The 22,910-nt window shown below is 43.2% G+C and overlaps 1 protein-coding gene across 7 annotated transcripts in view; it reads left to right on the top strand.

The window, feature by feature from the left end:
* The window catches only part of ATP9B (ATPase phospholipid transporting 9B (putative)), a 224,170-nt gene that overhangs the window by 138,300 nt on the left and 62,960 nt on the right, over positions 1 to 22,910 (top strand). For all 7 annotated transcript variants that reach the window (XM_060121782.1, XM_060121781.1, XM_060121783.1 and 4 more), the window contains one exon: positions 7,856 to 8,016. In XM_060121782.1, coding sequence (XP_059977765.1) covers positions 7,856 to 8,016 — 161 coding nt within the window. The remainder of the gene's footprint in view (positions 1 to 7,855; positions 8,017 to 22,910) is intronic.

Raw genomic sequence — 22,910 nt, 5'->3', positions numbered from 1 at the left:
ATTGAAATCAAATGCCTGACCTCAAATTTCACTTACATGACTGATGTTGAAGGTTGAGGTTTCTGGTGTCGGTAGATAGCTCAGTGTTGAAGTAATCATTTTGAATTGGTGGGTGGTCTTAGCAAAACCATTTAAAACTGATAGCTTTCTACACTGTTAAGACAAAAATAAGGTAAATATATGCAGGATCTCTAAACCACTAATGTAAGTTGTTGTTACAGCTTTATTGATTTAGTTTGTAGATCTAAATCTTTAAAAACAGAAAAGCCATAGCACTATACTACTGTACCGATTACCTACAGTATTTTGGTTGTCATATCTTTAAATATGACAAATATCAAATATCCTTATTTGATAGTAGATTTTTATTTGGGAAATTTCCTTCAATATAATTAATTCATCATGTTAAAGTCTATAAATTCTGTCTTGGATTCTTCATGACAACATAGATATTTATGGTAACTTTTTTTGTTGTTAATAAAACTAAGACAACATGTATTATATATACTGAATTGGCTGATCGAAGATCGAAGTTCTGCTTTTATCAAAAGCAGGCTTTCAGCTTTCGAAAAACAAAAAAAGCAACAATCTTGAGCGCCCTCTGCTGGCGAATCCGCAACATACTGCACCTTCGCTTTTGCTTTCTCTCCCCAGCTAAGAGAAATGTTTTTATAAAAGCAACAACGGAATATCAACAGGAAACATGACAGCAGTGCACACAAATCATATTCAGCATAGTGTTGGGCTGATAGTGGTTTGTGTGGTGTAGTCTCCTTGCATCCCTGGTTTTTAAATAACCTGTGTGGACTGTTGTAAAATAAGGCTGGAACTACTGTACATTAGAAAATTATGGTCTCTTTGAAATATTCAGTGCTGTATTTTCATGTAGTTTGTGTACATAGAGTACAAATTAAATTTCCAAACGGTTTCCAGACCGTTTTGCATATTTGTGCACACTCATCTTTGTTTTAAACATGGCTTCGATGTGTCTCAAGTTGAGCCTATTTGAAATAGTTTATAGTAATTATTAGAAACACAAAATTAAACTAACCACTTAAAGTCACTATATTGCTTTAAATTTGATGACTTTTTAATATACTGGTTACGCCTTAATAAAGGCTCTACTGTGACAGAGGCTGTCAGACAGTAACAGCCTTGACCAAATTGTCCTGCATGAATATAAAAGTAAGTCTGCATTTTGCAAAACCAGACCTGACGTGTGTATATGTGTATGTCCATATGTCCATAGATAATGTGCTATTTTCTGGCATTTTTGATGACTATAAAATGTTACGTGGATATGTGTTATAGCAAATGCTCAAGCCACTATTGAAATTTCTCAAATGATCTGGTAGGTTGATGGCTTGAGAAGACTGCCACATTCTGCACTCATGAAGCCCCCTTCAAACTCAGCAAGTAATATGTTTGTAGATTTTAGGAATAATTTCACCCTTAACAACATGTTTATCGTGTCTAGCGGACAGAGTGATCTGACGACGTGCATTGTCCTAAACACGGAGCTGATCGGTACCAAGGTTGTGTAAACTAGGTGAGGGCTTGCACTGGGTCCCCCCTCTCCTGAGTTTCTCACATTAACATGGAAAGAGGCTGTACTTCCTTGCTGAGGAGCTGAGCTTTGCATTAAGACTTTTTTTGTTTATCTAAAAAATGTAATAACCACATTTTCTTTTCTTTTTTTTGATTTTTTTTGATGTGGACCATTTTCAAAGTCTTTATTGAATTTGTTACAATATTGCTTCTGCTTTTATGTTTTGGTGTTTTGGCCACAAGGTATGTGGGATCTTAGCTCCTCAGCAGGGCATCAAACACGCACCCCTGCATGGGAAGGTGAAATGTTACCCACTGGACCGCCAGGGAAGTCCCCCCATTTTATTTTTAAATGTTAAATATTCAAGAAAAAAATATCTTATGTGATAACTATTTGGTAAGCAAGGAAGAAACCTTAAATGCTGAATACAGAATAGTCACTCAAAATTTATTTGCAGGTAAAAATGTAGAATATGAAATATTCTTTCAGAATAGACTTTTAAATGTTTATTGTGTAAATATAGATTTTGACTTTTAAAAATTAAGGTGATATAACATTAAGAATTATCGTGCTGATACTTACTTAGGGAGCTTTTAAAGCACAGATTATTGAGCCAATAGACTAGAACGGCTAAAAGAAGTGCTTCTTATTTCGCAGATCACTGGGGCAGTAAATGATAATAGCCAAGTTGTCTATGGGTGGGTGGCGCCTGCGTGCAGGACAGACACTTAGGACTGAGGCGTTCATATCCAAAGATGAATGAATAAATAAACTGGAGAATAAGAAAAAAAGGGCTACATCGCATCACTTTAAAAAAAAACAACTAATACTTTTAATTTAAACTCCAAACTGGAAAAAAGTTATCGCTGTAAGATTTAGGAGTTAGATTTAGTGTAAGAGTTTCAATTATTTGAATTGAAGGTATGTACTTATTTTTTTCTTATTTTTAAGATTCTACTAAAAGTAGAAAATATAGGACCGATTTGTTTCAAAGATATTTAAAAGAAATGTGTTTTTTAATTTTTTATTATTTTTTTAAATAGCACAGCACCTGACATTTTTTTTTTATTAATTAATTAATTTATTTATGGCTGTGTTGGGTCTTTGTTTCTGTGCGAGGGCTTTCTCTAGTTGTGGCAAGCGGGGGCCACTCTTCATCGCGGTGCGCGGGCCTCTCACTATCGTGGCCTCTCTTGTTGAGGAGCACAGGCTCCAGACGCGCAGGCTCAGTAATTGTGGCTCACGGGCCCAGTTGCTCCGCGGCATGTGGGATCTTCCCAGACCAGGGCTCGAACCCGCATCCCTTGCATTGGCAGGCAGATTCCCAACCACTGCGCCACCAGGGAAGCCCCAAGAAATGTGTTTTTTTATAGGAATTTCAACTAGGTTAAAGCAGTAGCCCTATGTCAATTTTGTAGTCACAATCCAAATTCTGAATGATGTGGGGCTGATGGGCTGATCCGAGAATAGTTTTGCTGCTAAAAGATAAACAACGTTAACGGTAATGTTATAGTTTCCCCTAAGTAGTCTCTCACGTGTGAAGCTGTCTCTCTGTCTGTGTAGAGTCGTCGTGAGTGCATTTGCTAGTAGATTGGAGGCGTTTGTTTTTCAAATTGAGATATATTTACAGGGAAAATATAGGACAAATTAAAATGATATTTAGCTTTCTGCAAGAGTTTAAATTGGCTTTTTCACATTTTGCATCTTATGGTTTTGCTATACTAAAATACTTTCACGTAGCAAGTAAGGAAATGTGAGTTTTAGAAGCAAGGTTACAGTAATTGGATGTTCACATAACATTGATCCAGGGGTAACATCACGTGAGGAGCAGTTGGCAGTGCTTCCTTTTATGCCTTTTGTTTTCTCTGCTACTAAGTTTTTATAACACGAGGCTCCTACATTGATTTCTTGGGGACTTAGGGGGACTTTGAGATGGGCTGGAAACGCATTGTGTTACTGAGATAAGGTGGGGTCTCCTTCGTCCATGGGTGCCTTAAAAAACCTGACTGATCTTTTCTTGATTAAGCAGGAGGGTACTGTATTTACCCTTCATTGTTGGTATAAACCATTATTTTACTGAGAACCATTAGCTGTTTAAAACTTGGTACATAAATTAAAGAGGAGCTAAGTGGATCTGTGATCGTTGCCATTAGTAGCGTTTTAGATTATACAGGCAATTATTGTGTTCATTATCCCAGAGCAGCCCCTTCCCAGAGCCATTGTGGCATCTTAGACATTATGCACAGATTTTCCCTTGGAGATTAAAATTTCCAGTAGCGTATTTAATTTTGTTATCACAGTTGTTTCAAATCAAACAAATATTATGACAAGTGGAAGAAAATTTGCTTTACTAATATAGGAAATTACAAAAATGTTGAAAATTACTTCCTAGTGTACTTACCTTTTCTTATACAGTCATAATTACTTCAACTGATCAATAATATACCTTAGGGGTAAAAAGGTCTTGAAATCATAGTAAAAGCTCTCTGGCCGGTTCAGATGTTCTAGGAAATTTTTGAAAGAAAGAAGAGTTTCACATCAAAACTCAGGCTACCACCTTCTTTATAGAATTTGTAGCTTTAAAGTTAACTAGCTTTCATATTGAATAGTTTTTGAGTCCAGATTGCATTTTAGACAAGTTGAAGAAACTTTTAAGGGTGTTCTAGTGAAATGAGTATAAAATTGAAAGTGACCTTTAAAAAAATAGTTGAAGTATCTCTTTTCTTCTCACTGTGCTTTGTTAGAATTGACCACCCCCCCACCCCCACCCCCACCCAAAAAAAGATCATACTATATACTATAGCTCAGTTGCAATTATGTTCGAGGAAGAATAATCATAGTTCAGGAAAGGCTCCTGAAAGAAAGCAGGGAACAGCCCATTACTGAGAAGCTGTGTTTTCTCTGCTAAACCTTTCATTCGTCCTTTAAATCAGAAGGGTTTGGTGAAGACGACATTCAGTTATAGTCACTAGTCAGGCAGTTGACCACATGTGTCCTCGTCAATTAGAAAGGTATTAATACTTTGAATTAGCTGAATATCAATGTGCAGTGGGCTGCTTGTAATGTTTCCATCCTATATGGGTCATTTTTTCAAAGGAAACTTTGTCCTCATTCCTGACTGTTTTGTCCCAGCTCTTACAGTCCTTCACTGCCATGATGCAGGGGAAAGTGTGAGGCAGTGGTTATGCATTTTGCAAGACAGTGATTCTTTATTTTATTACAAAAAAGGCCAACTCTGGAAGGCCAGATTAAATCATTCCTTTCACTTTTTAATGGGATTTGGATGAATAGAGTAAAATATGCACTTTGCATTCATTGATAGCATCTTTACGTTGAGGTAATTGAGTCTTTTTTCCCTGACTGAATGAGTAATGACTTCATCTGACCCTCCGCAAGGCTTGGAACTTAGGCCGTCTTTGTCACCGCAGAGGGCCCGGGCTTTGAAACATGCTCTACTTCCCTGGCTTAATTTTTTTTCATTTTAATCCAAAACCCTATTTTTCTCAATAATTCAAGCATAAACTATATAGTAGTTGAAGTAGCGGAAATTGCAACGTATTTGTCCTGGTTCTGCCGGTTTTTAAATGGAGTTGATAAATCAGGCGCCATGGCCCTGGCCGCCGCTCTCACGGAGCCCAGTCCCGCTCCACCGGGGAAGCTTCCAGAACCGTCGGCGCGGTCCTTCCTGCTGCTCGTCCCGGCCCAGAGGTGGCGAGCCCGGACCGGCTGGCCCCATTGCCCACTCGCCCGGTCACTGCGCTGGAAGTGACCGCTAGGGCGGCAGGGCGCTTCCCGCAGAGCCCTGCCCGCAGAGCCCTGCAGACACGGCCGGCCTGGCCGGGAAGGGTCTCATCTGCGCACAAGCTGCGCACAGGAGACAGCGCATCTCTAGCACTTGCCTAAAGTCTCTGGGGTTCCGAGTCTGAAGAGTGCGCGCGACCAGAGGAGGCCGCGGGTCCCAGGCGAGGGGGCGGGGCCTGCTGGGGTGGTGGCTGTGGAGAGGAGGGGCCTGGTGAGGGGAGGGACTTAGTGGGGGTGGGACCTTGTGGTGGGGTGGGGCCTGGAGGGGCGGGACCTCTGTGGGTGGTGGCTTGGAGGCGCAGACGCTGCAGAGCCGCCTCGCCCCTGGCCCCGCTCCCACCTCCAGGGCCCTTGCAGGTGGGGACCCGGGGCTCCCAGACCACTGCGCAGACCCTGTAGTGTTGGGATTGGTGTGGAGGTAGGGCGAGTGCGCTAGACAGACTTCCAGCGGTGTAGCTTCTGGGTCCCTGTTGTCATTCCCGTGGTTTCTGGAGCCTCTAAAGGCCGTTAGGTGTCAGCCAACAGCAGTGCTGACGGGCAGCTCTAAGAAGTGACTTCCCCCATAAGCTTGGTTAGAGATTTCTCCTCTATAGGGTGTATTACTGGTGTTCGCCTTATACTTCCTACTAGATTGGCTGTCTCTTGAAGGGTGAAATCTCATAGTGGACGCATTTTTCATAACCATAGAGTTCAGCAAAAAATGTAGTAGGTATTTAAACTTGCTTGTATAATGAGTGAATTTTCTTCACTGCTGCACTTAACTGGGTTTTCTGACAAAGTGTTGTGCTTTCTTTGTAACTACAGGTGCTAACGTTCTCATGAACCTTTGTGGCAAACCCTAATCAAAAGCAGATATAAACTAAACAGTGAAGTGTGGAAAAGGCTAGCTTTTTATTGGCCAAAGACATGGTATTCAAAAGGCATTCCAAAATAAACTGGTATTAAGTAGGTTAGTAATTCTAAAAGTTTTAAATTTGAGAATAATAGTATAGTTTTGGTAATCATGTTTTCTTATTTAATTTCTCTTTTTCAAAATTTGTACCAGATTCAGAAGAAACTCAGATGGCAGATGGACAACCTGATAGGATTCAGTCTTCTGCTAGTGTCATATAAATTACATATAAGCAGTTCTGTTAAGCACCTGCTGTGCCCTGGCCTGAGCGTGACCAGTAGTGACAGTGAGCTTTGCCACATGTTTGGGCTTCTCCAGGCACCTGTTAGGGGATGGGTGACAGCAGTTTACAGAGGAGGAGAGCGAGGCTTAAAGAGCGTAAGAGCATTCCCCAGGGTCACACAGTTAGTAAGCAGAGACCCAAATCCAGGTTTTTAATAATAATAATAACAATGATAATAGTAATGACAATAGTAGTAGCATGCATGCAGGCTTGCTCTCTACCAGAAGCTGTGCTCCCTGTGCTGTGCGTCCTCTCTTTCCCCCCGGGTCCTGTCAGGAAGACATGTTTCAGCCCATTTTACAGATGGGAAAGCTGATGCTCAGCTTGCCCAAGGTTGTGCAGCCAGGTGGCAGAGCCAGACTAGCCTAAACACAGAGTCTTGAGGGATCTTAACTGCCGTACGGCGTCACTTGTCCTCTTTGTGGCTCTAAAGCCCTTCTACAAAGCCTGGCACCGCCCTCCCCGCTCCTCTCTCTGCCCCCCACGCTGCATTGCCCGGTAGTCTTTCAGCAATGACACTAAGCACGGAGCAGGACTTGGTGGAGGTGCTGGGCTTGAAATTGAAGCTGCATGCTTCAGAAGAGCTGTGTTCTCTTCACTTGTAGAATGGATGGTGTCTGCGTATCTCGTTCTTACTGTCCCCAAGATCCCACACAGGACGCACACAAAAAAGGAACTAATTCTTATTGACATAATTCTCCCTCACGTTTTGCTCAGCTGGCAAATGACCCACAGGATGAACTGGAGTGTGTGTGCCTTACCGGGAGGACCTAACGTACAGGACCTCCGCGAATTAACAAGCTGTCATTGCAGGCTAACCACTCCCCCTGTTGCTTTCCTTCTTAATTAAGAGAAGTTCTTTTCAGGGAGGCTCTTGGCAGAGAGAGATGACAGACATACTGTCCTGCTCTGAAGAAAATCCTAAGTGATCCCCTGACGTGGCACGTGCAGAGGAAAAGGCGCGTGTGCTCCCGGAGAGCTGGCCGGGCTGCCGGGCCGTCCGTGCGGCTCTCGTCCCGCATCCCCTTTTGTCCACTTGCTGGTCGTAACCTCATTATCTAGAGAAAGGATCTGAGTTTTTTGTGGTTGGATACTCAAGACTCGTGTTTTCTCAGTAGACTCTTTCTGGAAATGCTCTGGGGACCATGGGGCACTTTCAGAAATTCTCCCTAAATCTCTAAAAGGCTTTTCAGAAAGAAGTGTGAATGTCAGGAGAAGTTTTCAGAAGAAAATGTAAAGTTAGTACATTTTTGTATTTCAGTATAATGAAAGCTAGTACAAAAGAAAATTTAAGAATGTGGTTCTGTCCTAACTCTTCATTTTCTTTCAGGTTGGTTTGCTGGACCTTGAGCTCAATCAGCTGACCAAAGCGCTGTTTTTGGCGTTGGTTGCCCTCTCGGTTGTCATGGTGACCTTGCAGGGATTCTCAGGTCCCTGGTACCGCAGTCTCTTCCGCTTTCTCCTGCTCTTCTCCTACATCATTCCCATAAGGTGGGTTTAAGAATGAAGAAAAACAGATGTCTGGTTTCACTGAATATGATGTTATTGAATGTATTGTTCTCAGTGTGAAAGAAATGATCCACCTAGAACGAAAGAGGGAACCCCATTGACCTTGCTGTGAACCCCATTGACCCTGCTGTGAACCCCACTGCCTGGTGTGAACCCCACTGACCCTGGTGTGAACCCCATTGACCCTGCTGTGAACCCCAATGCCTGGTGTGAACCCCACTGACCCTGGTGTGAACTCCACTGACCCTGGTGTGAACCCCACTGCCTGGTGTGAAGCCCACTGACCCTGGTGTGAACTCCACTGACCCTGGTATGAATCCCACTGCCCGCTGGTGTGAACCCCACTGACCCTGGTGTGAACCCTACTGACCCTGGTGTGAACCCCACTGACCCTGGTGTGAACCCCACTGCCCGCTGGTGTGAAACCCACTGCCCGCTGGTGTGAACCCCATTGACCCTGCTGTGAACCCCACTGCCTGGTGTGAACTCCACTGACCCTGATGTGAACCCCACTGCCTGGTGTGAAGCCCACTGACCCTGGTATGAAGCCCACTGACCCTGGTGTGAACTCCACTGACCCTGGTGTGAATCCCACTGCCCGCTGGTGTGAACCCCACTGACCCTGGTGTGAACTCCACTGACCCTGATGTGAACCCCACTGCCTGGTGTGAAGCCCACTGACCCTGGTATGAAGCCCACTGACCCTGGTGTGAACTCCACTGACCCTGGTGTGAATCCCACTGCCCGCTGGTGTGAAGCCCACTGACCCTGGTGTGAACCCCACTGACCCTGGTGTGAACCCCACTGCCTGCTGGTGTGAACCCCACTGACCCTGGTGTGAACCCCACTGCCCACTGGTGTGAACCCCACTGACCCTGGTGTGAACCCCACTGCCCGCTGGTGTGAAGCCCACTGCCCGCTGGTGTGAACCCCACTGACCCTGGTGTGAATCTCATTGCCCCGTGGTGTGAACTCCACTGACCCTGGTGTGAACCCTGCAGCCCCATGTGAACCCCACTGCGAGCCCCACCCAGTGCCAGCTCAGCCGGCCTCCTGGGACTGAGTCTCAGGGTCAGCACCGCCCATCTTAGCTGTTAACCCAGTCCTTGCCGCATGTCCTTCTGCAGCTGCCAACAGACAGCTCCTATTCCCATATCTCTTCAGCACATCTTCTTTTCTTGGGAGTTCCCAGGGTTTTCTCCTTTGCTTTCATTAATCTTGTTTTTCTTCGTTTCTGTTGCTTGTATCAGTTCTGAAATGTTATGTGCTGTCACTTCACTACTGTTTGTGTTGTGTGATGCGAAAGGCCAGGTGAGAACTCTCTTCCTTCTTGTTTCTGGGGCACTTCTGTCCTTAACTGATAGAAACCATTGAACAATATTCAACTTTTATTTTTTTAATATTTTATTTAATTCTCTTTATTTATTCTCTTTATTTTTTTAAATTCTCTTTAACTTCTTTCTTCAGTAAACTGACAATGTCAGTATGTATATCCTTTTTTTTTTAAGAGTTTCCTGTGCTATACAGCAGGTTCTCATTAGTTATCTGTTTTATACATAGTATCAATAGTGTATATATGTCAATCCCAATCTCCCAGTTCATCCCACCTCCACTTCCCCCTTGGTAACCTTAAGTTTGTTCTTTACATCTGTGTCTCTACTTCTGCTTTGCAAGTAAGTTTGTCTGTACCATTTTTCTAGATTCCACATATAAGTGATATTATACAATATTTGTTTTTCTCTTTCTGACTTACTTCACTCTGTATGCCAATCTCTAGGTCCATCCACATCTCTGCAAATGGCACTATTCCGTTCCTTTTTATGCCTGAGTAGTATTCCATTGTATATATGTACCACATCTTCTTTATCCATTCATCTGTCGATGGACGTTTAGATTGCTTCCATGTCCTGGCTATTGTAAATAGTGCTGCAGTGAACATCAGAGTGCATGCTTTGTATATCCTTTTAAAAAGTCTGTTTATATGGGACTTCCCTGGCAGTCCAGTGGTTAATACTCTGCGCTTCCACTGCAGGGGGCACAGGTTCAATCCCTGGTCAGGAAACTCAGATCCCACGTGCTGCATGGTGTGGCCAAAAAAAAAAAAGTGATTACAAAATGAGAAAGGTACAAGGCTTTCTGCAAATCTGGCTTGTTCTAGTTTTTCCATCAACAATTTTCTATTTAGGGTAACATGTTCGGTCAAGCTTGGAGAGACTTACTAGACAGAATTATGACTGTACCTCTGTTTAGCTTCATAATATCTCATGCCTACTTCAGCACGATACTTTTCCTTGTTTTTCACAGTCTGAGGATGCAATTATACAGATTTAGCAGAGAGATGAAAACCATAAAACATAAAAAGTATAGAGGGCACTGATTTAGGGGCCTAAGGCTTACATTTGACTCAACCAAGTTTGTTTTCCCATTGCAAAGTTTCCATTAAACTATGAGTAGCGATACTTTTAGTATTTACTAAATACACTTCTGCATTTAATAAAGAATAGATTAAAATTTTTTTTTGTTTTGCAAAATACACAATTCTGAAAAGTAAAGTGCTTTTTCTTCTACTGACCTAACACTTTTTTTTGAATTTTATTTTATTTATTTTTTTGTACAGCAGGTTCTTATTAGTCAGCAACTTTATACACATCAGTGTCTACATGTCAATCCCAATCGCCCAGTTCATCACACCACCACCACCACCCCCCGTCACTTCCCCCCTTGGTGTCCATAGGTTCGTTCTCTACATCTGTCTGACTAACACTCTTAAAAGGCTTTTCCAGCTTAAGGAAGAAAAGCTGTTTCATAGAAATTCTCTACAGAATTAAAGATGTTTGAGTCACCTGATCCAGTTTACTTTGTCTGTCAAGGAAAATAGTACAAGACGTAACTCCTGTAACTCTAAAATGAATGTATGTTCCGTAGTTCGTTGTGTCACTGACAGCACAAAGCAAACGATCAGAACACTTTACGGGGCACGTCAGATTCCCTCAGGCCAGCAACTTGCAGTTACATGTCTCTAATGATTATGTTCTTTGCGCATACGCGTTAAAATGCTGCATAAGTCTAGCGGATCAGAAACAACCGTCTTGCCAGTGCTGGGTCAGGAAGGGTTTACCCACGTGAGGCGGATGTGGGCAGTACAAGCACGATGGTGTTCCACGAGGCGACAGCGCGTTCCTTCCGAGCAACACTTGAGAACCTCTTGCCAATAGGGTGTGTTTCTGTAAACGCTGATGTCGATGAGAGCTTGTGTGGCTTGGGAGGCAGTTTTCCTCTCATGTTCTGTAGGTTGGGCGGTCGGATCAGCGGGTGTGCAGGAGGCTTGCCAGGGAAATGCCCACACGCACATTCCACCATGTGCCCGGGGCAGCGCCTGGTGCCCTGCTCAGAGCCCTGCTCGGTCAGTACACCAAGAAGGGAGTGTCGAAAACGTTATCTACACAGGTACAAAATTCGCTTCCAAAGTTGGAATTAACTTTCCTGAAGTTTTGTTGAAGGAAGATTCTTAGGAGGTTTTTGTCAAGTTATTTACAAATCAGGTGCCCTTTCTGCGACATTTTACAGGTTTGAGCTAACCTACCAGATATTTTCAGTAAGGCCTCATTTTCCAGGAAGCATGCTTGGGGAAAAGAGTTCTTTCAACCTTACTTAGACCTAGGAATGATATTTAGGTATTGATGGCTTGGGAAATTTTTAGCCTATCCAGGTTGCAGAAGATGCTAATATTAGAAGATTCAGCGTTTGGAAAGCATGCACAGGAGAGAAGTCCAAGGATGTGACTGGACAGCCTTTTGCTGAAGAGATTAGGTGTGGTACTCATGGACCCACTTAGCCATCTCAGCAGAAGTGAGGAATAGATGGGGTTGTCCAGCAAAGACCTGTGGAGGAGCCTTTTGTGTGGACGTGTGGACCCCCATGACACACACGAGAGCCCCACAGAGATTTTGAGAATATTACACCAGCAGTAACACTGCCAGCTTGGACTGGAAGGAACAGAGACAAGATCAGAAGCCTGTCAGAATCCCAAATTCTGCAGGCTGAAAATGGACTGATAGAGCTTCCTAGCTGTAAACATGTGCTGCATTTTGAAAAAGGAAGAATAACTCAGAGACCAGAGCTGGCATGGGTCAGGCAGAGGGCTGTGGAGCTCTAATGCTATACCTACCTTGTATTCTTTTGGGGGAAAAACACAACTTGGTCATGGTATAATACACCTTCATGTATTACTAGGTTCCATTTGCTTGTAATTTTTGTGAAATTTTTGCATTGGTTTACATGAGTGAGATCGACATAACTTTCCTTCTTACATCATTCTTTTGGTGTTTAGTATCAAGATTATGCTATTCTCATAAACTATATTGATGAGTCTTCTCTAAAATATTTTTGTTTAAAATTGTAATTATTTATCCCTTGGACATATTTACATCAAGGAGGCCATGTCAGCCTGAACTTCTTGTTGTGGAAAGATGTTTGACAGAGTTGATTTCTTTACTAGTTTAACTATATTTCTGAACTAGTTATAGTTTAAACAGTTAACTTTAAAGAGTTAGAAAAGCTGCTTTCAGGCTTTTAATTTCCTCTTGAGTCAGTTTTGGAAAAGTTACGGTTTTAAGGAAGTATGTCAACTGTACCTAAATATTCAAATTTTTAAAAAAATTTAATTTATTATTTTTTTGGCTGCGTTGGGTCTTTGTTGCTGCGGGCTTTCTCTAGTTGTGGTGAGTAGGGGCTACTCTTCCTTGTGGTGCAAGGGCTTCTCATTGTGGTGGCTTCTCTTGTTGTGGAGCATGATCTCTAGGTGCATGGGCTTCAGTAGTTGTGGCACATGGCTCAGTAGTTGTGGCATGTGGGCTGTAGAGTGCAGGCTCAGTAGTTGCAGGCATGGGCTTAGTTGCTCCACGGTATGTGGGATCTTCTGGGACCAGGGCTCGAACCTGTGACCCCTGCATTGGCAGGCATATTCTTAACCACTGCGCCACCAGGGAAGCCCTCAAAGTTTTTAAATTAAATTTTGTTAATAGTGTTTTCTTGTTATCTCTTCTTATATGTAGGATCTGTGATATTGATCTTCTTCATTCTTGATACTTATTTCTGCCCTTTCTCTTTTTTTTCTTGATTAGTCTTCCAGTGGTTTGTCAACTTTAGCAGTCTTAAGGTTGAGTTTATTGATTTTCTATGCTATATAATATTTTTCTATTTTATTAATGTTACCTTACCTTATTTCTTTCCTCCTACCTTCTTTGGTTTCTATTATTCTTACTTCTTCAGATAGATGCTTAATTCACTAGTTTTCACGGTTTTTCCCCTTTTTGAATATATGCAGTTGAGGCTATAAATTTCTCTGTAAGTACTACTTTGGCTGCATACTAAAAGTTTTCATATGTATAGTGTTTTCGTTATTGTCAACTACCGAATATTTTTAAATCTCCACTGTGATTTCTTCTTTGACCCATAGTTATTACAAAGTTATTTCTTAGTTTACAACCATATTTGACTTTTCTAAGTATGTCTTTGTTCATATTTGACTTAATTGCATAGTTGTCAGAAAACATAGCATTCATTATTTCAGACCTATGAAATATGTTGAGACTAGTTATAGGGCCTGATATTTAGTTGGTTTTTGTAAACATTCTCTGTGTGCTTGAAAAGAACATGGAATCTGAATTGTTGGCTGCAGTGTTTTATATGTCCGTTAGGTCAAGATTGTTCATCTTGTTTTTCAGTTTCTGTGTACCCCTGCTTGATTTTGTTCTTTCTTTTCTAACAGCTACTGAGGATTGTGTTTAAATCTCTGATCAGTATTGTGAATTCATCTATTTTTCCTTGGAATTCTGTCTATTTTTGGTATCATATATTTTGTGACTTTGGCATTGACTATATACAAATTTTTTTTAACATCTTTATTAGAGCATAGTTGCTTTACAGTGTTGTGTTAGTTTCTGCTGTATAACAAAGTGGATTAGCTATATGTATACATATATCCCCATATCCCCTCCCTCTTGTATACAAATTTAAATTGCTATATATTTCTTCTGAATTAGGCATTTTCTCATTACAAAGGGACTTTCTTTATCTCCGCTAAAGCTTTTTGCATTAAATTCTACTTTGTTTTATGTTAATATAGTAATGCCAGCTGGCTTTAATTTGCTTGGCATGTCTTTTTCCATCTTTGTACTTTCAACTTTTCTGTGTAATTATATTTATATGTGTCTCTTGTAAATAGCATAAAGTTTAATTTTTATCTACTCCCATAATTTTTGACTATTTAGTGCATACACAATTATTGTAATACTGTTATATTTTTAGTTTAAATCTATCATTTTATATTGTGCTTTTAATGTGACTTAACTATTCTATATTTTTCTACTTTCTTACCATTTTATTTATTATTTTTTATAATTCCACTTTTTTTCTAGTAGTTTGTAAGTTTTCTAAGCAGTTTCTGTTCTTTTAGTATTCTAGAAATTAAAAACATTCTTAATTTCTCAAAGTCTAAAGGTAATCATTTCCTTTGCATGTCACCTTAGAAGTGTTTAACTCCATTTACCCCTTCTGACTTAATCCATTTTTGTCATTTATTCTAATTGTAGTTATTCTTAAACTCCAAGATATTACTGGTTTTTTTTGTTTTTTTTAATTATTTATTATTTATGGCTGTGTTTGGGTCTTCGTTTCTGTGCAAGGGCTTTCTCCAGTTGTGGCGAGCGGGGGCCACTCTTCATCGCGGTGCACGGGCCTCTCACTGTCACGACCTCTCATTGCGGAGCACAGGCTCCAGATGCGCAGGCTCAGTAGTTGTGGCTCACGGGCCCAGTTGCTCAGCGGCATGTGGGATCCTCCCAGACCAGGGCTCGAACCTGTGTCCCCTGCATTGGCAGGCAGACTCTCAACCACTGTGCCACCAGGGAGGCCCAATATTACTGTTTTACACATTCCCTCTTTTAAAAAAATATATTTATTTATTTATTTTGGTTGTTCTGGGTCTTAGTTGTGGCACTCAGGATCTTCGTTGCGGCATGAGAGATCTTTAGTTGCGACATGCAGACTTCTTAGTTGCAGCATGCAGACACCCAGTTTGCAGCATGCATGTGGGATCTGGTTCCCCAACCAGGGACCGAACCTGGAACCCCTGCATGGGGAGCGCAGAGTCTTAACCACTGGACCGCCTGGGAAGTTCCTACAGATTCCCTCTTAATTTTGGTTTATCCATGTTTTGTTTTTCTTGTTGCATTTCACACCTTCCACGTAGAATAATTTTTCTTCTGTCAGAAATTTATTTTTTTAGTTTTTGTTTAGTGCTGGTCTTTGTTGGGAACTCTCTAGATTTTTGCTTGGCTTTTCTTCTTGAAAAATAGTTTCACCTGTGTACAGATTTCTAAGTTGTCATGATTATTTTACTCTCTTTTGGCTTCCATGGCTACTGTCTACTAGCTGTCATTTAAGTCTTACTCCCCTGTGACCCTTCCAGCCTCTTTCAGATTTTCTCTCTGTTGTTGTTGTCCTGCTCTCTGATATAATATCTAGATGAATGTTTATTCTAGAATCTGTAGATAGGTTTCTTTCATTCATCCAAGAAAATTCTTAGTTTGTCTTTTTAAATACTGCCTTTGCCCTATTTTGTCACCTCTCTTTCAAGGTTGGTTAGATATCCACACTGTACCCTTTGTTTCTCCTGTTTTTACTTTTGTATTTCCCACCTTTTTGTCTCCGTGCTTTATTCTATTAATAAATAGTATTCCTAGTGCCCTGTCTTTCAAGTCACTAATTTCATCTTTGGCTGTGTCTAATCAGCTATTAAACCAATCAGTTTCTTAATTTCAGTTATTGGTATTTTTTTAGTTCTAAAAATTTTATTCAGTTTCTATATCACATTGACTATTTCATTTTTATATTTGCCTATTCCATGCAAGTATTCTTCTAATTGTTCTTGTGTATCCAGGTGTTTTATAGTTTGTGTCTGTCACGTGTAATATCTGATGCCTTTCGTAGTTTTGTTCTCTTGTATTTTTTCCTCGTGGCTCTTGTTCATGGTATGTTGTTTGGGTACTGTGTGGTGTTTGCTGTTGTGTTGTGCTGTGGTTTATTTGGGTTTTGTTTGTTTGCAATTATATTTAAAAAGCTAACTATAGGAATCATTTGAAATAAAAGATGAAAATATGTTTTTCCAACACAAATACCCTGCTTCTGAACTGTGTACTTGGAGGTACTGCCTGTCTTGGAACATCTTCATCCAAGTTCAAGGTTCACAGTTACTGAATTATTCAGGAAACGTGAGCCTGGCTCCATCTCCACGTGTAGGTGCCTTGGTCCAGGTTCTCTCTAAATTTGAGAGTTAGCCCTTCATGGCCCCCCACGTCATGGGAAGGAGGCCCTCTTGTTGGACCTCCACCTTTTGATGTTCCTGGTCTTTACTTTTGCTCCTTGCACAGGTGGACTATGGAAGAGCAAGTCCAAACTCCTGGGGAGGGCGTGTGCTCTCAGGGCAAAGGAGATTGTATGGTCGTCCCTGACCTCTCTGGTAGCTGATTTGGATTTAGTCCAGAAATTTCTCGCTATCTACTCAGTTCTTTATTTCTTTTAAGAATTAAAAAAAAAATTATACAGTATTTCTTATTGTTTTCAGTGGGAACATTGGTCAAATAAAATACCTCCCGTTACCCTAGGTCACAGAACTGTTTTGCAATTTTTCTTTTTTTTTGACTGTGCTGTGCAGCTTGTGGGATCTTAGTTCCCCACCCAGGGATTGAACCCAGGCCACGGCAGTGAAAGCGCCAAGTCCTAACCACTGGACCACTAGGGAATTCCCTGCAATATTTGTGTAAAGGAAGTTATACAAATTTGATTAACTTCCATGGCAGTACTTCCCAACCTAAAATTTTGAGGTCTCAAATATGATAAACCTTATTCTTGAGAATGCACCAAGCTTTCTTTTAACAACAAAATACAACTATATCATAGAAAACCTGGGAAATGAAGGCTTGTATAGTATTCTATACAATGAATGCTATCCATCAATAAAAAGGAATAAACTGTTGATCCATATAACTTGGACATAACATTCTTGAAGTTACAAAGTGTAATGGTGGAGAATACATCACTGGTTGCCATGGGTAGGGCTGGGACAGGTGTGACTCGAGGGGTAGGGGTAGGAGGATCCTTGCTATGATGGAAACGTCTGTGTCCTGGGAGAGATGGGTGGACAGGGTGGTGATGGGAATCTCTCCGTGGGACACAGAGCAGAGAGTGCGTGTAAAGCTGGCAGAGCTTGGATCAAGTCTGCATTTGAGTTAACCGTATTGTCGCATCAGGTCTGTGTTTGGGTAACATGCAGTGGTCGTGCAACATGTTACCTTCAGGGGAAGCAAGTGAAGAGCACACGGGACTCTGTCCTGTTTGCCACTTCTTGTGAATCTAAACTATTTCAAAGTTAGAAGTCATTAAAAAGCACCCTTGATCTAGGAGAGTGAGTATCTGTCTTAGAGGCAGACTGCAGGCTCTTGAATCAGGGGGTGTGAGTCTGCTTTCTTGCGTTGATGCCATGACAGCTCTGGCCGCGGGCAGGTCTCCCAGCCTCTGCACCTCAAGCGTTCTCACCTGTTTTTCCATGGGGCGAAGTTGTGTATAAAGCAGCGCGCCAGGCGCGTGACTCTGCTCTTGGTGCCTTTGTCCTGGCTCTTCTTACATTTCAGCTTCTTGTATCAATTGGTGTTGGCTTTTAATAGAATGCTGAGTACCTCTTTCGTCTTATCAAATACATTTACTACCTCATTTGCCTTTTAACTAGACTATGGTGTTTCTTCATGAAAGAGCTACTGATGCAGTTTTTAGATGATGTGAGTGTAAGGCAAAGGGGGATAACCGACGTGCCGAACAGCCCCTGGGGAAGGACAGCCGCTGCTGTCTGGGTGTGGCTGGAACAGGGAGCCCGACGTGCCCTCGGGCTCTTGCCGCGCCTGTGGACTCTGCTTCCCTCTGGCCAGCACCCTCCTCACCTGGCTACACAGATGGCGTTGGAGGCCTCGGGCTCATGTTCTGCCTTCTTAATTACACTCGTGAAAAGCGAGTACTTCTCTCCAACCCGTTGAGGAAAACTCCCGAGAGGGGCACCAGCCTCCCGGTGCCACTGCTTGCCTGCATGCAGTGTGGACTGTCCAGGCCCAGCACGGGGGTGGCCGTACGCACTGGCCGGGCATGGCAGTCTCTGAGAGCGCGGGGCCACCTCCTGCCAGCCCCGGGGCCCCGCTGCGTGGGTTCACCGTGGGCAGTGTTCCCTTTGGGACGAGAGCCGAGCTGAGCTGAGCTTCTGCAGCCGGGGAGGCTCCTGACTTTCTGCCCCCGCCTTTCCCTCCATCAGCTTCGTTATTAAGATTCTGCTGGATCTGGCGTGTTTGCCCTGTTTCCTTTTGCTATTCCTTCATCCTTTGACTTTTGGAGACATTTTAAGGTGTATCTGTTAAATTGCTTGTAATTAATATATTGATTTATTTGTTTAGAAACTGAGAGACGTGCTATTTTTAATAGGAATATTTACCCTCTCACGTAATTGACACAGACTATTTGGCCTCACTTCTGCTGTGTGTATTTGTACTGTTGCTACACAGATGTTTTACATGCACGCGTGCACATACAGCCCGGCAAGCCCCCCCCGCCCCCCCGCCCCGCATGCGGCCTGAAACCACTGTGAATGCTGGGAGAATCCTGAATTCCTCTGTCTCCATTCACCCCAAGATTTGACCCTCTGATCAGTATTTGGTTGTTGTGGGACCTGAGAAGATGGACTGATTCTCCCTGAAGAACCTTCTGGGTTTGTGCCTGTCCTCCTGATGTGGGAGACGCGGTCTCAGAACTTCAGGACCCGTGCTTACCAAGCCCACGGCCTGTGCCACCTCCTTACTTGCCTCTGGCCTCCAGGCTTTCTTTGGTTCCGTCCACCTTGAACACTGAGGCTCAATTTATTTTTTGAAACACTACTTTATTTTGAATCCCCAGTCCACCCACGCCCACTCCAGAACTTGATGATGTGGTTTAGAATTTTGCTTCTACCAATTTCAACTACCTTCCATACTTAACTAGATTTTCTGTTCCTTGGGACCCAAGACTACATTTTGTTTATCCTCTTGTGTGTTGCAGTGGATACAAATCACAGGGGCAGTTAGCCTATTGGGGGGAATATCCGATCCGCCAGTGGCGGAACGTCCATGTCTTCTGAGCCCCGGAGCCTGGCTGACCCCCTGCCTTCCTAGGTGGCACCCACGTGCTGCCCACCCCCATGCTTTCCATTTCAGCTCTGCCTTTTCTGTGAAACCTTCTCTGGCTGTTCAGGGCCAGTGATCATCTGCTCCACCAGCATGACTCTCAGCCACCCGCTTTGATGCGCTATTGCTGACACGTGGCATTTTCCAGGTGCTGTTACCAAGGCTCCGAAGGGTCAAGTCTGTCATCAGCCCAGATCATGGAACTAGTACATTTGGGAATTAGGAATCCATACAAGTCATATGTAACATCATTCCTGTAAAATTCCATTAAGCCGTGCTTCCCCCCAGTGCGGCAGCTTCAGGGGACTTTAGGGGGTTGATGTGACAGGAGTGGACTATCTGGAAAAAGGAACCTAGAGTCACTTCCAGTTTCTGGCTTGGGTGACGGGTAGATCACACCATTCACTGGTAGGAGAAGCGTCTCCTCCTTGAGCAAGAATAAATTTGCTCTTATTTTGTTTGGCACAGGACGGGGAGGAAGTGGGAAAACTAGCTCCATCGTGCATATATTCATTTAAAGGTATTTGTGGTAAATCTAAGGTCAGATACCCTGTAGGCAATAGAATATGCAGTCTGAAGCCTGGGAGAAAGGTTCAAACCAGTAACAGAATATTACCATCCCAGTGCATGGCCGTGGGTGAATTCACCTAGTGAAAACATTTTGGAACCATCCCTTGCCATCGGTGGTGTCAAGAAAATTTTAAAGAATCACAGAATGAAAAATTTGGGGGGGAAATTCAGATAAAATAGCATCTGTGCTTTTTCCTTTAAATGACAATTTACAGGAAAAGGTTTTGATTACTTTAGATAAAACTTGTCATTTAAATGACTTTTGTTTGCTCAGATTAGGATCCAAACATACGTCTCACTTCAGAGGAATGCGTGTGAATTATTTCAGGTAGATTCACTCCCTGCGGAGCCTGGTGTGAGCTGGGGCTGTTTCACCTGGTTCTGATAAATGCTGCAGGTTTAATTGTAACAAATTAAGTTGAAATGTAGTAGGCCTCATGGGGCGCCAGTGGGGTCGCACTGCATGTTTTAGCAAAGTACACCTCACCTATTCAGGGTCCAGGTTGCCTCCTCAGACACTTTTGTGGCTGTAAGATGAGACTGTTTGGAAAAGGCAATGCCACCATTAGGATGATCTTATGTCTAAAGTTAACCTCATGCTTTCTCTGTAGTGTAACGCGGGTTCACACACGTTCCTCTCGGTGGCTCCCCTGAGCACCCTGGCCCATGAAGATGCTTTATTTCATTTTTCTTACTTTATAACAGTAGAGGTCACAACTGCCTCTGGTTCAGCTGACCATCTAAAAATTGCAATGACTTTTCCACTTATTTGGAGTAGGTCTCTAGATAATTTCACAGTTGTAAATTAGCAACATAATTTAGCTTAAATATATATATGGTATCTATTACCTTATAATCTGTTACTGTAATACTCAAAATAGTAGGCTTAACATATATTTTTTTGTTCACAAATCATGTAACTATAAAGTACTAGTCGAATAGAGGTCTGGGTTTTTAAATTCCATTAAATTAGAACATTACTAAAAAGTAAGTTAAATATGGTGATGATAATTACTCTGTCAACTTGGTGTTTGAAGTTTGAGCTAGAAATTTTTTGCATTAAAAAGCAAACTATTGTACTAACTTTTTTTTTTTTTTTTGGCGGTACGCGGGCCTCTCACTGTTGTGGCCTCTCCCGTGGCGGAGCACAGGCTCCGGATGCGCAAGCTCAGCGGCCATGGCTCACGGGCCCAGCCACTCCGCGGCATGTGGGATCTTCCCGGACCGGGGCACGAACCCGCGTCCCCTGCATCGGCAGGTGGACTCTCGACCATTGCGCCACCAGGGAATCCCTGTACTAACATTTGATCAAGATGTACCGTGTGAATCAGAGTAAACTTAAGCTCTACTTCCTACCTGTATGGTATTATTGTCCTAGTTGAAGGTATTTTTCCTTTTAATAGTTTTTCACTTGTAAACCATGAACTTGCGTTCTGCAGTAGTTCTGCTTTATTTTTCTGAACGTGAAGGTTATCTCCATTCCCTTTTTCACTAGTAACTACTGCTTTGTACATTCCTTGAGGGGATTTAGGTTTGTAGTCAACCTAAACTATTCCAGTGGTATTGATTTGTGATGTAGTATTTCATGAAGTATTATATTCTTACAGTTCTGTACAGCAGTGGTTGTATTAGTAAACCCTCTCTGGCCCGGATCTCAGGAGCACGACCTGGAGGAACCTGAGAGGTGCTCCTTTGGCTCCCGCTCAGCCCCATGCCCAGTGCAGACTGCAGGCTCTTGAGAAAGGCCCGTCCGGCTGCAGATAGGAACCCACTTGCCTTGAGATCCCTGAGGCAGGCTGATGTCTTCAAAAGTAATTCGACCAAAAGCTGCAAGGAGACCACAGCACACAGAGAAGAGCCCTGTCTTCCCGACTTCAAGGAGCCAGCTGGGCCGTCTTCACAGGGGTCACATGCCCCGCCCAGGCCTTGCCCCTGCTCTGTGCCCACCAGGCTCCTGCTCGTTCGTTGGCCATCTGGCCTGCGTGTTACCAAGTGACTCTGACTCTCACTTTATTCCCTGACTCCTAGAGACTCTGTCTTATGACCACACCCAAATCACAGATAAGTCCCTGTAAAATCCTTCTTTTTTTCCCTTAAATTTATTTATTTTATTTTTTATTTATTTATTTAATTTTTGGCTGCATTAGGTCTTCGTTGCTGCACACGGGCTTTCTCTAGTTGTAGCGAGCGGGGGCTACTCTTCGTTGCGGTGCACAGGCTTCTCATTGCCGTGGCTTCTCTTGTTGCAGAGCACAGGCTCTAGGCCTGTGGGCTTCAGTAGTTGTGGCTCATGGGCTCAGTAGTTGTGGCTCGCGGGCTCTAGAGCACAGGCTCAGTAGTTGTGGTGCATGGGCTTAGTTGCTCTGCGACACGTGGGATCTTCCCAGACCAGGGTTCGAACTCATGTCCCCTGCATTGGCAGGCAGATTCTTAACCACTACGCCACCAGAGAAATCCTGTAAAATCCTTCTTTTTCTTCTTCCAACCTTCCTAGCACCCTGAACTCTTCCTGGGCGGCTGCTACTTAGTGCCTGTTGGCAAGACGCTCCCCAGTACTTTGCCAGCCTTTCCTCCTGGCTGGCCACCCCTCCGAGCGCCTCCCTACAGCTGATGGGAGACCCCTGGGGCTCACACAAGCCAGGTGCTGTGTGCAGGCGATGGCACATCCTGGACCAGCGCCCCTGGGGCAGGGGAGGCCCGGGGACTGCGGTGCTCTCCCCGCAGGTCACCTTTCGCAGGCCGTGTCCTCACCCTCCTAGCAGGGTTCGGAAGAGCCGAGAGCTAGCGAGGGGCTGCTTTACAAGGTCTGTGTCGCTGTCAGTTAGAGATTTTCTTTCTGACGAGTACAGGTCTTATAATCTGTAAGATGTGAAGGTTATGGACAAATGAACTGTGATTCTTTTATTTGAATTTCTCTGACTCGCCTGCAGGCTTTCTTCGCTGACTGACTCCTGGAGATCGCCTTCCAAGTGTGTGTTTATTAATAGGCAGGTCGCAGGGTTGGACACGAGCAGCTTCACCACATGGAGTTTGTCCGTCCTGTCTGCT

This window comes from Lagenorhynchus albirostris, chromosome 14 (genome assembly GCF_949774975.1).
Source record: "Lagenorhynchus albirostris chromosome 14, mLagAlb1.1, whole genome shotgun sequence".
Taxonomy (NCBI): Eukaryota; Metazoa; Chordata; class Mammalia; order Artiodactyla; family Delphinidae; genus Lagenorhynchus; species Lagenorhynchus albirostris.
This window is presented reverse-complemented; position numbering and strand designations above follow the sequence as displayed.